Source organism: Chlorocebus sabaeus, chromosome 8 (genome assembly GCF_047675955.1).
Source record: "Chlorocebus sabaeus isolate Y175 chromosome 8, mChlSab1.0.hap1, whole genome shotgun sequence".
Classification (NCBI taxonomy): domain Eukaryota; kingdom Metazoa; phylum Chordata; class Mammalia; order Primates; family Cercopithecidae; genus Chlorocebus; species Chlorocebus sabaeus.
This window is the reverse complement of record NC_132911.1, coordinates 16,877,858-16,894,042: the sequence shown is the minus strand read 5'-3', so window position 1 is coordinate 16,894,042 and position 16,185 is coordinate 16,877,858. Positions and strand designations below refer to the sequence as shown.

General features: G+C 39.4%; 1 protein-coding gene across 1 annotated transcript in view; it reads left to right on the top strand.

Moving 5' to 3' along the window:
* The first annotated feature begins 552 nt into the window (after positions 1-552).
* MTMR7 (myotubularin related protein 7) overlaps positions 553-16,185 on the top strand; it is a 112,005-nt gene continuing 96,372 nt past the window's right edge. The window contains exon 1 of the mRNA XM_007961731.3: positions 553-699. Within this exon, the coding sequence (XP_007959922.1) occupies positions 676-699 (24 nt within the window). The 5' untranslated portion in view covers positions 553-675. The remainder of the gene's footprint in view (positions 700-16,185) is intronic.

Here is a 16,185-nt window from a genome sequence, read left to right as displayed (position 1 = left end):
GGCAAATGCGCACCCAACACCGTGCCAAGGGAAAAGTGTCGCCTCCAACAGTGAAGTCGCAGGTGGATGTGAGATGCCTGACTTAGTAGCGCACTTATCAGGGTGCTAACACTGCTGCTATTATTTCCACTCGCACCCCCCGTGCTATGCCGGCCGCGCCTGGGATGAAACACACACATGGAGCTCACGAGACCGTCCTGGGTCTAGAGTGTCTGTGGCAGCCTTTTCCGCCCCACCCTGAAATCCTACCTATCCTGGGACGCCCTGGAAGGAAGCCTAAGGGCGGTGTGGAGCAGCATGTACTCCCCATCTCTCTTCCAGGAGGCCACACCCAAAACAAGGCCCTCTTTGTGTCCTGGGGAACAGTGGCCGTATAGTGCTTCGCCGACTGCCCCTCTTAAGAGAGAGCTACCAGCCCTCGCCCCGGCAACCCAAGGCAGAGGCCCGTCGCGGCGGCGGCGCAGGTGGGCGCAGGCGCAGAGGTGCGCTCTCTAGGGCCGCGCGGGAGCCCAGGCTCCGCACGCCGCGCGCGAGGCACCTGGGGGCGGAGCCAAGCCCGTGTCCCGCCCACGCCCGGGCGCGAAGCCCCCTCCCCGCGCTCCTCCTGTAGCGCCGCAGACGCGCGCAGGTGCGTGAGGCCGCGCCCGCCCGGGACCCTGCAGACGTGGGCCCGCCATGGAGCACATCCGCACGCCCAAGGTTGGTGGCACCAGCCCGGGCGGAGGAGGCACGGGAGGAGACGGGGGAGGAGGAGGAGGGATGCTGAGCGCGCGGGAGGCCGACTGCTCTGCGGGGCGCCAGCGGAGCCTGGACCGCGGGCTAGGGAGGAGCAGGCAGTGCCTGAGCATCCCGGGGTCTCTGCGAACCCAGTTGTTCTCTTGCTGCCTCCCAGGCCTAGCCTTAGCTGCTGCTGGGCCTGACCTTTTGGTTTTGGGGGTGCACAGTGCACACAGGGGTGGATGGGAGGGAACCTCAGTTGTCTGCTAATAACTGGGTGTAGATCATCGCTTCTTTCTCCTGGCACGAGGCTTTCTCTTTTAGCTGTTGGCCGCTCAGAGTAGTTGAAAGGGAAATAAGCCGTTCGGTGACAGGTGCAAGGAAAACGAGCTGAATGCAGATGGGCTCCTGCGCTTGGAAGCTTCTTAAATCTAGGGTGTCAGGCCCACCCAACTCGGCCTTCCCAGTCCCCATCCCCATCCTCAGCGTAGCAGCTGCAAGGGGCCTTACACAGAACGGATGATCAATATTCATTGTAGATTGAATGATGGTGTGTTCTTGCCTTTTCCAGTCTGTTTTGTTCGTTAGAGAAAAGGATGCAGCTTATGGATTCGTCACGCACTGGTGTGTTTTAAACAACACCAGCTTTTGCTAATCAACAAAAGCAAATGGTCCCTGATCACTCCAGTAAATTAACATTGGAAACGTTGACCGCTGTACCAAATCTTCCTACTCAGTTGTACTGATAATCTAATTTAGAACGAAAATGATGATCGACGTTACTGCCTGATAAAAACCCTAAACGAGTGAAAGAATATCTTTAAAAACCCTATTGGCTGTCTGTTGTTACTACCACCACAGCTCCTTGCGTTTTTGCAGGATGAACTTCCATTCAAAGTGTAGGCCCCTGACAGGTCAAAGCTAGGTCAGAGTGGCCATAGCTCAGGTGGCTCCAGGGATCCCACACATTTAAGAGGAGTAGAGTCAATTGCTTTATGTCCAGAAAGAATTCATGCCAAGATTTTGGACTGGTTCCTGAGTACCTTTTTGTAAAAGCAGATTAAAATGATCTCTTGTCATCGGAAGAAGAACTCTTTTAGTTTGCTGGAGAATGTCAGTTCCGACAGTAAATTTAAACTGTATTGATTTTGCACTAGGGAATTAAATTGTCGCTTCACAATCAGGAAATTGTAAACTTAGAAGACAGTGCTGTAAACCACAGGATAGGTGACTCAAAGCTTTCAGAGTTTAAGTGATACTAAATAATTTATTCCAGACGGATGAATTTAACTCATGGACTCTGCCCTTGCCAAGGGCATTCTTCCTCCTTCCATAATAAAGGGGGCCCTTTGTAAAAGTGATATCTGATGTGGATGTTGATAGCAAGAATGATAGGGTGATATGGCAGTGGATGCCACTTTGTTATAGAATATGAATTTGGGGGAGTCAAGGCCATTTCTGTTCTATATACAAAGACACCTGGTACAAAGTCACATGTAAACCTGAGTCTCAAGCAGTGTTCTTACATTTAAAATTGGCATTTATAGATACCCTCTAAGCAGTGCAGTACTCGAAGTCAGAAATCTTTATTTATCTGGAAGTGAGAAGAAATTGGGGGAAAATGGAAAATTGTCTGAAGTGTTATTGAATTGGGTGGGTCATTCACATTTGGGATAATGCCGGTGAAAAAAATAATAAATTACAGAGGTTGGATGGATCAGATTCATTTATTCATTTATTTGATTCCACAAGCATTTAGAACCTTTCATGTGCCAGGCTCTGTGTTAAGTGCTGGGAGCATCCAGGAACTCACAGTCTGGAAGGGGAGGCAGTTGTAAATATGTCAGTGTATGATACAGACATGTGCCAGGTGTGGTGGGTAGAGAGGGAGACTGGATAGAGGATCAGCTTTGCCCTCAAGGTCAAGGGAAGTCTTCTTGGAAGAGCCCTCTTAACATGGAAGGACTTAAGAAGGACTAGGAGCATTTTCAACAGTGGTCAAGTAGTTGTATAAATATATATTGTAATAAATAATTACAACCCTAAAGAAGCTGAAAAGAATAACAGTGGTCAAAGATAAATGATGCCTTGAGGTTAAATAAAATCCTTCTTTTGTTTTATATTTTTAAGGGCAATATTTTCACAGTCTAAAAGAAAAAGAGAACAAGATTACTTACAGAGCATGTGGAGTTAAATACATAGTTGTTACTGGTCATATCCATTTTTATTATTTGCTTACGTCATACCTGGTGAAACTATACGTAAATTTCCTTCGATTTCATGGTTTCATGTCTTGGGTTTGCAAGGAGTATATACAAAGTTTGATTATCTGGCCCATTGTGGGTTTAAAGCAATGTTTACCATGTGGGTAGGTAGAGTTTTAAGAGGAAAAGAATTGTATGGGTGTGTAATGTACAGTTGCTTTTCTGTTACAATGGAAGTCATTCACTCGCTGTAGACTGTGTAATATGCATGACAGCCTCTGTGATCTGCTTGAGTCTCTGGAGTGCAGTTTAAGGAGACAGATGCACGTGCATAATCTGGAATGCTTTGCACATATTTCTTTCTGGGGGTGCATGTGTGTTTAACTGAAGCCTTTAACAGAGCATATGCTAAGCAGAGTGCCTCTCTTCCAGAATGGTTCCTTTAGAGGGAAAAAATGTTCCAAGGACAAGCTGGTTTGCAGTTGGGTTAAACAGGGGACACCAAGTATTACCTGTACTCATCCCAGTGACCTTCTAGGTTTCTACTTCACTGTCTGGCTTTCTTTACCACTCTGAAAACTCGCTGGAAGCTTGGGCTTAATTTGGGTTCAAGTACTGCTTAATTAAATGAAAAGACTTCAGGGCCCCTGGAGGTAGCTTGAAGTGTTTGTAGGATTTAGGTTGGTACTAGATTGAGGCAGATGTTTCCAGGACCTGGTAAGTGATCTCTACTTTACATGCTTTGGTCTTTCTGGAAGGCGCTTTTCCCACATGTGTAAATTTGAATTGTGAAATAAAATACGTGATAACCTCCAAAACAGACCTTGCAAATGACTTCTCTTCCTTTCTACACCTACCCGCTAGTCTGACGCTGACTGATCTCCTAATTTATTTTTTTGCTCTTCTCTAATCCCTTTCTCACAGAGGGTCCTGCATGATGCTTTAATGTCTCAAATTGATCATGCGACTTCCCTTCTAAAATTCCTGAGTGGCTTCCCTTTTTACCCAGGATGTAAGGTGAGAAGCCCCAGAATGGCTTGTAATGTCCTGAGTAGACTGAGCCCTTCCTACTTCTCCAGCCGCGTTTTGTGACAGTCTTCTCATCCACAACCCTCTGACCACAGCCTGTCTTCACCGAGTTCTCCAGTGGGACCAATTCTTTCCTGCCTCAGGACTTTTGCACTGCTGTTCCATCTGGGGGGACATTAGTTCTCACTCTTCACCTGGCTAAATACATCATCCTTCTAGTTTCAAATTGTGATTTCTCAGGCTATTGACCAGCTCCCCATCTAAGTCAGATCTGCCTGTTGTGTTTTATCATAAGACCTTGTGTTTTCCCCTTAGATTCCTCATTACAATTGTTACATTTATTTGAGTTACGTTCATTTAATGTCAACCTCCCCTGCTTGATGGAAGTCCTGTGATGGTAGGGATTATATCTTGTTCACCCTTTGTAGCTGTAGCACCTAACACAGTGCTTGGGACCAACTAAGCATACAGTAAATAAATTAATTGAACTAGTGAAGAATGCGTAATTAATTCATTACTTTTTGTTTGTTCGTTTGTTTTTGAGACGGAGTCTTGCTATGTTGCCCAGGCTGGAGTGCAGTGGTGTGATTTTGGCTCACTGAAACCTCCACCTACTGGCTTCAAGTGATTCTCCTGCCTCAGCCTCCCGAGTAGCTGGGACTACAGGCACGTGCCACTACACCCAGGTAATTTTTATATTGTTAGTAGAGACGGGGATTTCACTGTGTCGGTCAGACTGGTCTTGAACTCCTGACCTCGGGTGATCCACTTGCCTCGGCCTCCCAAAGTGTTGGGATTACAGGTGTGAGCCACTAGTGCCCAGCCTCATTACTTTATTTTTAAGAATTTGCATTATTGATCCAGGCCTCTTGTGCATTGTAAAGTTGTATACAATTCTACTTGACAGTATTGTGAATCTTATAGTATTAGTGTTAAATATTTGTGGATGTCAGTGTATCTGACATGTGAGATATATATGAAACATATTTTGCAATTATATATATTTTAATGAGATAAAATTGAAATGAAAAATTCACAATTTTTATTAAAGTGCACAATTCAGTGGTTTTAGTATATTTACATATTATGCAACCATCACCACCGTCTACTTCTAGAACACTGTCATCACCCCCAAAAGAAATCCATTAGTAGTTAGCCCATTAGTAGTTAAACTGATGGTGTCCATCGAATTACCCATTAGTAGTTAGACTTGATAATAATATCTGTGTTGAATATTATCTCATTGAATTTAGACTTTTGCTTATCTCTTAGTCTTTTTTGGATGCTGGTACACATCTGCTGTTCCTGTCAGTTTGGTACCGTCCACTATTTAATCAACTTGCTTTCTATTACCTCATTCACTATCTTATCCAAGAGCAGAAGTGACTTCTTAAACCACTTACCCCCATCCCTCAGAGTCTTCATCCTGATAGCAGATTCACTAGTTCTCTCAGTTTGATGTCATCTAGCAGTTGATAAGTTTGTCCCTCATCACATTGCCAAAGAGCTCATCCAAGAAAGAAATGAAGTCTTCTGAAATGATGACAGCGAATCCATGATATTCTTGCTGATGGATGGTTTCCACTTTTTAGGTTCGTACAAAGTTCCATTAAATAACTCATTTTAGAACCCTGCCAGAATTAATGTTGAACTCACTGACTTACAATTATACAATGCTGTATTCACCATGGGAAAATAGTGGTCTCATTTTCAAGTTCCGTCTGTGATGGAGGGACATCAGTAGATCCATGAGGTTTGCTTTTTCTTGATCATTCACTGTCAGTATACCATCAGCTCCAAGGGCTATCTCTTCTTTTATCTTCCTTTAGCAAATAATACTTTTCTGGTTATAAAAGTAATATGAACTGCATGTAGAAATTAACTGCTGTTAGTATTTGGGTACATTTTCTTCTGGTGTTTATTTTCTTTACATACACTAAACATTGTTTGCTTAGAAATTTAGGACCACCCAGTTCAATTTTGCAGTTTGCTTCTTTAAACGTACCATATTGCAGCATTCAAAACTTACTTTTAGAAGATTATGTGGGGTTTTTTTTTTAATCCTATGGAAATTTCATCATATTTACCGTTTCCCCATTTTAAGGCTATTATAATAATGCCATGATGAACATCTCATTGTTATCTGCATGTGATTTCTTCCCTAGAATAGAACCCTAGATGGAATTACTGTGTCAAATAAGATGAATGGTTTTATAGTAGTTATATATTACCAAATGACTTTCCAAAAATGTTATGTCATTTAACACTTTCAGTAATAGAATATAGACTGTCTTTCTTACTATACCATTGCTTTATTATTTAAGGTTATTTTTCGCTAATTTAAAGGGGAGAATAGCACTTCATTCTTTTAGTGTATTTTTTTTTTTTTACTAGTGAGGTTGAAGCTTTTCCAAAAATACGTTTACTGACCCTTTTGTTACTTTTTGAATTACCTATATTTTCCCCATTTTAATAATGGGTGATTTAGTGTGTATGTATAGTGTACGTATTTCAATACTTTTATTGAAGTATAATATAATTTATGTAGCATAAAATTTACCTTTCTAAAGTATGCAATTCTGTGATTTTTTTTGTATATTCACAGAGTTGTATCACTGTCATCATTATCTAATTTCAGAACATTTTCATTACTCCAAAAAGAAACCCTATCCCTATTAGCAATCAGTCTCCATTTCTCCCTCTCCCCACCCAAGGTAACCACTAAATATACATTCTGTCTCTGTATATGCTTGTTTTTCTGGACATTTTAAATTTAATCATAGAATATGTGGCCTTTTGTGACCTCTTATTTTCACTTAATGTTTTTAAGGTTTGTCTAAGTTGTAGCATGTACCAATACTTCATTTCGTTTGATCTGTTCTGTGGCCAATACTGCATTTTGTTTATACATTTATCAGTTGAGGGAGATTCGTGTAACTGTTTTTTGGCAATTATGAATAATGCTGCCGTGAACTTCGGTGATAAGTTTTTGTGTGGACATTTCTTTGTATTTCTCTTGGATAGAATTTCATTTCTCTAAGAACAGAATTGCTGAATCGTATAGCAACTTTGTGCTTATCATTTTAAGGCATTGCCAAAAAATTATTTTCTGAAGTGGCTGCACCATTTTAGAACCCTGAGAATAATGTGTAAGGGTTCCAGTTTTTCCATGTCATCACCAGCTCTTGTCATTGTTTTTTATTTTAGCCATTGAGGTGGGTGTGAAGTGTTATCTCGTCCTGGTTTTGATTTGTGTTTTTCTAATGACTAATGATATTGAGCATGTTTTCATGTGCTTATCAACCATTTTCCTGTCTTTTTTGGAGAACTGCTTATTCAATTCCTTTGTTTCTTTCTTAATTGAGTTTTTTGTCTTAAATTATTGGGTTGCAAAATTATGTAATCTGGATACAAATCCTTAGTTATATGACTTGTAAATATTTCCTCCCATTCTGTGGGTTTTCTTGTCACTGTTTTTATGTTCCTTGAAGCACAAAAAGTTTTTAAGTTTGATCAAGTCCAACTTATTTTTTCTTTTGTCACTTGTGCTTTTGGTGTCATATCTATGTATATTTTCTAGAAAGCCTTTTTCTGATTATAAAAGTCATACATTACAGGAAATTTAGTTCAAAGGAGCAGAAAGAAAATAGCAATTCTGCATAATTTCAAAATCCGGAAAAAAATGCTGTGTATATATTAGCATTTTTCTTTATATATATAAAGCAGTGCAACTTAAAAGAAAATCATGTCCATTTTCTCTGCGGGGTGTGTGTGTGTGTATAGTTTTGGGGAATGAGAGCTTGGTTTTTAGTATGTCAGAATATTTTTCTCATTTTATTAAACCTTCTGAAAAGTAATTTTTTTTGTAACCACATAGTCCACATTGTAATGATGACCATACGTTATTTAGTGTCTGGAGGCAATTCTCCATGGCCTTTTGCAGTTTTGCACTTTTGTTCTGAACTATCTTTTCAAGGATGACTTTAGAGTGAACAGCCTTGAAAGAGAGGAATAGCTTCTCCCTTAGTAGCGGAGGGCAGGTTTATTTGCTGTGCAGGGTAATAAAGATAATGTTATCCTCAGGGACAAAGGATTACTTGCATCCTGTTTATGTGATGGACATTTCTTAACTCTGAGTCTCTAAGGTTCCTTATCTAGGATGCAGAGCCCTGCTGTGTGCAGCATCCGTATGGACTGCTCCATATTGCCCCTTAGATTAGGGAGGAGGAACATGGAGAGGTAATATGAAGATAAAGCTTATCCCTCCTGGTGCACAGAATACTAATGTCCTTTGTCTCTGACCCAGAAGTCTTGTGTCTTCTGCCAGCAATGAAACACTGGGAGGCTACTTGTTAGGTTGTAAGCAGGCTAAAATTTCAAACACTTCCTAGTTCTTGACAGTTAATCCCCTAGTATTTGATACTTAATTTATCTCTATATTGTCACTATAATAAATAACTGATAGGCCGGACGCCGTGACTCACGCCTGTAATCCCAACACTTTGGGAGGCCAAGGTGAGAGGATCGTTTGAGGTCAGAAGTTCAAGGCCAGCCTGGCCAACATGGCGAAACCCTGTCTCTACTAATATACAAACCTGTCTCTACTAATATAAAATACAAAAATTAGCCAGTCATAGTGGCAGGTGCCTGTAATCCTAGCTACTCGAGAGGCTGAGGCAGGAGAATCACTTTAACCTGGGAGGCAGAGGTTGCACTGAGCCGAGATCACGCCGCTACACTGCAGCCTGGGCCAGAGAGCAAGACTCTGTCTCAGAAAAAAACAAAACTAAACTAAAAACTTGATAAACATCAGTGTATTTGAATTGTTGTGTAAATCTCTATTACCTCTGATTAAATTTCTCAGATATATTTTCTGGTTCCATTTCTATATATATTTTAGGAATTTTTGATGCTGTTAGTATGTTTTCCTCTAGGATTGTGTCTGCTAGTATGGCAGAGGAATACCCTTTAAAACATTCTTGGGAATTATAGATGAAGTATGGTTTCTCATCAATTTATGTTTATTTATTTACTGTTGAGATGGAATTTTTTTTTTGCAATTATTTATAACAAGAGCAATACAACAGTAGCACTGATAATACTGATAAGATCCATAATATCCATAAAATTCATAGTACCTGGATCTTATTAAGACAATAATTTGTTTATCTAATAGATACCTCAGTTTCACTGTGTCCCAAACTGAGCTGATTCCCTCTGGCCTCACACCCAATTTTCTCCTCTTGTACTCTTTCCAGTCTCGGTGATCCACCCTTCCAGTGCTGGAGCCAGTAACTTTGGAGTTATCCTTCACTCGTCTTTTTCTCTCCTCCCGTATCTATTCTAATAGTAAATCCTCAGCACTCTACTTTCAAAATATATCCAGGTTATCCTACCTCCATTCCTACCACCCTGTTCTGAAATACTGTCAACTCTTGCCTGGTCCCCTTTCCGTTTTTGCTGCTCCCCCACCAGTTTATTTTTGCCAGAGGTACTGTTAAATATAATTTGGAGCTTGGACTTCTTTCGTGAGTCTCCTTACACCGAGAGCATCCAAACTGGAAAGGAAAAAGTCAAATTATCCTTGTTTGCAGATGCTATTATCTTATATTTGGAAAAACCCGAAGACTCTACCAGAAAACTATTGGAACTGACAAAGAATTCTGTCAAGTTGCAAGATACGAAATCAAAATACAAAAAACAGTAGCATTCACGTGTGCCAACAGTGAACAATGTGAAAAAGAAATCAAGAAAGCAATCCTATTTGTAATAGCTACAAATAATATAAAATACCTAGGAAACAATTTAACCTAAGAAGTAAAAGATCTCTAAAAGGCAAACTATAAAACACTGATGAAAGAAATTGAAGAGGACACACAAAAATGGAAAGATATTCCCTGTTCATGGATTGGAAGAATAAATATTGTTAAAATGTCCATACTACCCAAAGCAGTCTACAAATTCAATACAATCCCTATCAAAATGCCAATGCTATTCTTGACAGAAATAGAAAAAAAACCTAAAAGTTATACAGAATAACAAAAGACCCAGAATAGCCAAATGTATTCTGTGAGAAAAGAACAAAACTGGAGGAATCACGTTACCTAGAAGGAAATCAGTATGTCCAAGAGATACCTGCACTCCCATGCTTATGGCAGCATTATTCACAGTAGTCGAGATTTGGAAGTAACTAAGTGGCCATCAACAGACGAATGTATAAAGAAAACATACTACATATGTACAATGGAGCAAGACTCTGTCTCAAAAAAAACAAAAACAAAAACAAAAACCCTGATAAACATCAATGTATTTAAATTGTTGTGTAAATCTCTATTACCTCCGATTAAATTTCTCAGGTATATTTTCTGGTTCCATTTCTATATATATTTTAAAGATTTTTGATGATGTTTATATGTTTTTTTCCTCTAGGATTGTGTCTGCTAGTATGGCAGAGGAATACCCTTTAAAATATTCTTGAGAATTATAGATGATGTGTGGTTTCTCATCAATTTATGTTTATTTGTTTACCTTTGAGATTGAATTTATTTTTTGCAATTATTTATAACAAGAGCAATACAACAGTAGTACTGATAGCACTGATAAAAGAAAATCCTGAAATAACACTATAGCTATTGTGATAGGCACCATTCTATAGACTTAAATTTATTAAGAAGCTTAGACCTCACAATCACCCTAAGAGGTGAGTGCTGTTGTCATCCCCATTTCACAGATGAGGAAACTGAAGTTAAATAAGTTAGTGAGCTGTAAGAGGCAGAGTGAGGATTCAAAACCAGGCAGTGTGGCCCCAGAGTGTGTGTTCTTGACAACTCTACCATTTTGCATTTTGATGTTGAGAACAGGAAAGAAAATGCAGTTTAGGTTCCCAGTGGCCTTACAATGCTATTTCCAGACCCTCTGGAGTCCTGTTTGCATCCTTGTCTCTAGACTAATGGGCTGCCTCTATATTATCGAGCGTTACTTTTGGTTTTTCTTGTCGTTGCAATTTGATTTTATCAAAAGAACAAACCTCAGTATTGTTTTGATTTAGATCTGTTTAAAGATGGATTATTATCTAATTGTCAGACTTTTATTGCACAATATTTAACAGCTGTTGAGGAGGTAGTCACTGTAATCAAATATGCTCTTACTCCAAAGACAAGGCTGATAAGTTTGTTGGAATGAAGCCATCCACTTAAAAGTGTAGCTGTGGCAGTATTTTTTTTTTTTTTTTTTAAGTTTTCCAGGTAAGAATAGATTGTCTAAGCCAAGTAATCACAGAAGTTGTGATTAAACATTCCTCCAAAATCACCCACATTTCATGAAATCCTCACTTCTAACAGGTCTAGCAAAAGTTGAAGTCTGGTTGTCTTGCATGGAGGCTTGGGTGTACAGAACACACGGTCTGTTATAGAACTTAATAATTCTCATTCATTCATTCATTCAGTGTTACATATAAATGCAGCTAGCTGTCAGTTACCTTTCTAATTCGGGGGATATGGACTGTTTCCATGTATGTGGTATGTGTATGTATGTTACAGAGAAAATGCTATGGAGAAAAATATAAAGAGATAAAGTATGTTGGTTGGGGTGAGTTAGGATTGTTATTTTATATGTGATGATAACTTGGCTTTCTTGATAAAATAACTTTTGGGCAAAGACCTAAAAAAATGTGGGAGCAAACCATCTGCATATCTAAGGAAAGCAAGTTTCAGGCATGGGAAACATCTCGTGCAAAGGTGTTGAAAAAGGAGTATGCCCGGGTATCCAGGGAGTAGTGGTCACGCAGTGAGGTCCAGGAGCAGGGAGTGGGGTAGTTGTGGGAAATGAGATTGGAGAGGGAGAAGGGGCAGATCATGTACAGAATTTCCCTCTGGGTGTGAGGAGACCCGCAAAAGAAGTCCAAGTTCCAAATTATGTTTAACAGTATCTCTGGCAAAAATAAACTGGTGGGGGAGCAGCAAAAATGGAAAGGGGACCAGGCAAGAGTTGACAGTATTTCAGAACAGGGTGGTAGGAATGGAGGTGGGATAACCTGGATATATTTTAAAAGTAGAGTACTGAGGATTTACTGTTGGAATAGATATGGGAAGAGAGAAAAAGAAAAGTGAAGGATAACTCTAAAGTTATTGGCTCCAGCACTGGAAGGGTGGATCACCGAGATTGGAAAGAGTACACGAGGAGAAAATTGGATGTGAGGCCAGAGAGAATCAGCTCAGTTTGGGACATAGTGAAATTGAGGTACTTATTAGATATACAAATTATTTTCTTAATAAGATCCAGGTACTATGAATCTTATGGATCTTACGGATAAGTTCCTTATCTTAAGAAACTATGGAATGACAATACAAGACATATTTTATAGGGTTATTTTTTTAAATCATGTATACTTTACAAAGGTCTCAAATTCTTTTGAAAGTAGTCTGATATAAATAAGTCATAATAAATTCAGTCAATAAAATTCTGGAAAATTCTTTAAAAATTAAAAAAAAACTTGTGAGCACATAGTAGATCTGTATATTTATGGAGTACATGAGCTACTTAGATACAGGAATGCATTGTGTAATAATCACATCATGGTAAATGGGGTGTCTAGCTCCTCAAACATTTATCCTTTGTGTTACAAACAATCCAGTTATACTCTTTTAGTTACTTTAAAATGCTAAATTATTATTATTTAGTAAATTATTATTCACCCTGTTGTGCTATCAAATACTAGGTCTTACTCATTCTTTCTAACTACTTTCTGTACCTGTTAACAATTGCCACTCTCTGCCCTCACCTGCCCCAGACCCCACTCACTTCCCCAGCTTCTGGTAACCATCCTTCTACCCTCTGTCTCCATGAGTTCATTTGTTTTAATTTATAGCTCCCACTACTAAGTGAGAATATGTGAAGTTTGTCTTTCTGTAGCTGGCTTATTTCACTTAGCATAATGACCTTCACTCCCATCCATATTGTTGCAAATGACAGGATCTCCTCGTTTTTTATGGCTGAATAGTACTGCATTTTATATATGTACTACGTTTTCTTTATACATTCGTCTGTTGATGGCCACTTAGTTTGCTTCCAAATCTTGACTACTGTGAATAATGCTGCCATAAACATGGGAGTGCAGTTATGTCTTGGACATACTGATATATAACCAGCAGTGGGCTTGCTGGATTGTATCCTAGCTCTAATTTTAGTTTTTTGAGGAACCTCCAAACAGTTCTCCATAGTGATTATACTAATTTACATTCCCACCAACAGTGTATGAGAGTTCCCTTTTCTTCTTATCCTTGCCAGCTTTTGTTATTGCCTGTCTTTTGGATAAAAGCCATTTTAACTGGGGTGAGATAGTATCTCATTGTAGTTTTGATTTGCACTTCTCTGATGATTCCTGATGTTGAGCACCTTTTCATATACCTGCTTGCCATTTGTATGTCTTCCTTTGAGAAATGTCTATTCAGAAATTTTGTCTATTTTTAAATCAGATTATTAGATTTTTTCCTATAGAGTTGTTTGAGCTCCTTATATATTCTGGTTATTACTCCCTTGTCAGATGGATAGTTTACAAATATTTTCTCCCATTCTGTGGGTTGTCTTTTTGCTTTGTTGGTTGTTTCCTTTGCTGTGAAGAAGCTTTTTAACTTGGTAGGGCAAGAGATACGGGTCTAGTTTCATTCTTTTGCATATGGATATCCAGTTTTCCCAGCACCATTTATTGAAGAGACTGTCTTTTTCCCAGTATGTGTTGTTGGCACCATTTTCGAAAACAAATCCACTGTAGATGTGTGGATTTGTTTCTGGTTTCTTATTCTGTTCCAGTGATCTATATGTCTGTTTTTATGCCAATACCATAATGTTTTGGTTACTGTAGCTCTGTAGTGTAATTTGAAGTCAGGTAATGTGATTCCTCCAGTTTTGTTCTTTTTGCACATAATGCATTTGGCTATTCTGGGTCTTTTGTTATTCTGTGTAACTTTTAGGATTTTTTTCTATTTCTGTCAAGAATGGCATTGGCATTTTGATAGGGATTGTATTGAATTTGTAGATTGCTTTGGATTGTGTGGACATTTTAACAGTATTCTTCCAATCCATGAACAGGGAATATCTTTCCATTTTTTGTGTGTCCTCTTCAATTTCTTTCATCAGTGTTTTATGGTTTACCTTTTAGAGATCTTTTACTTCTTAGGTTAAATTGTTTCCTAGGTATTTTATATTATTTGTAGCTATTATAAATAGGATTGCTTTCTTGATTTCTTTTTCACATTGTTCACTGTTGACACACATGAACGCTACTGTTTTATGTATTTTGATTTCGCATCTTGCAACTTGACAGAATTCTTTGTCAGTTCCAATAGTTTTTTGGTGGAGTCTTTAGGTTTTTCCAAATATAAGATAATATCATCTGCAAACAAGGATAATTTGACTTTTTCTTTCCCAGTTTGAATGCTCTTTATTTTTTTTCCTGTTGTCTGATTGCTCTAGCTAGGACTTATAGTACTATGTTGAATAATAGTAGTGACAATGGGCATGCTTGCTGTGTTCCAGATCTTAGACAAAAGGCTTTCAGTTTTTCCCCATTCAGTATGATAGTAGCGTTGAGTCTGTTGTATATGTGTTTCATTATGTTGAGGTATGTTCCTTCTATCCTCAATCCTTGGAAGTTATCATGAGGCTTGCAAATACTATCATCCGTTATTTTAAATTGATGACACACTAGCACTGACTGCTTGAGCAAACAGATGTGCAAAAAGAAAACTAATAAAAACTCTACACTTTCACTTCATACTCCCCTCTTTTTAACTTTTTGTTGAATCTCTTGATGTCTTATTGTACTATGTCTTGAAAAGTTATAGTTACCATTTTTGATTGGTTCATCATTTAATCTTTCTGGTTGAGAGTAGTTCACACACCATAGTTCTTTAAGTTGGGACGTTCTTTGTTGTTATCCCTTTGAATACACTTTATATTCCCATTTCTTTCTCTACCTCCTCTTTGAGGCCAATAACTCTTAAATTTGTCCTTTCGAGGCTTTCTAGATCTTGTAGGCATGCTTCATTGTTTTTTACTCTTTTTTCTTTTATCCCCTCTGACTGTGTATTTTCAAATAGCTTGTCTTCAAGCTCATTGATTTTTTTCTTCTACTTGATCCATTCTGATATTAAGAGTTCTGATGCATTCTTCAATATAGCAGTTGCATTTTTCAACTCCAGAATTTCTGTTTGATGCTTTTTATTTCAATCTATTTGTTAAATTCATCTGGTAGAATTTTGAATGCCTTCCCTGTTAATTTGAATTTCTTTGAGTTTCCTCAACACTGCAATTTTGAATTCTCTGTCTGAAAGATCATATACGTTTGTTTCTCCAGGATTGTTTCCTGGTGCCTTAGTTCATTTGGTGAGGTCATGTTTTCCTGGATGGTCTTGATGCTTGTGGATATTTGCTGGTATCTGGGCAGTGAAGAGTTAGGTATCTATTGTAGTCTTTGCCGTCTGGGCTTGTTTGTTGTCATATTTTTTGGAACTTTCCAGGTATTCAAAGGGACTTGGTACCAAAGCCCAATAACGCTGTGGTTTTTGCAGACTCATAGAGGTACTGCCTTGGTGGTTTTAGATAAGATCCTGAAGAATTATCTGGATTATCAGAGAGAGAGAGAGTCTTTTTCTCTTCCTTTATTTTTTCCCAAACAGATGGAGTCTCTCTGTGCTGAACTATCTGGAGCTGGGAATGGGGTGACACAAGTACCCCTGTGGCCACCACCACTGGGACTGCACTGGGTTAGACTTGAAGCCAGCACAGCACTGGGTCTTGCCCAGGACCCACTGTAACCACTACCTGGCTACTTCCAATGTTCAGTTAAGGCCCGAGGGCTCCACCATTAGTAGGTGGGGAAGCCAGTTAGGCATGTGTCCTTCCCTTCAGGGTGATGAGTTCCCTCAGGCCCTGGGCAGGTCCAGAGATGTTGTCTGGGAGCCAAGGATTGGAGTCAGAAACCTTAAAAACCTACCTCATGTTATATTGTACTGCAGGAAAGTTGGCCTTCAAAACCCAAGATGAAGTCTTTCCTGCTCTTCCCTCTCCTTTCTGCAGGCAGAGGAGCCTCTTGCAGTAGCCACCACCACCATTGGTCCGTGGAGTTTCTGCTAGCCACCACCAGTGTTCACTTAAAGTCCAAGGGCTCTTCAGTCAGCTTGTGGTGAATGCTGCCAGGCTTGGAACCCACCTTTCAGGGCAGTGTGCCCCCCCGGCC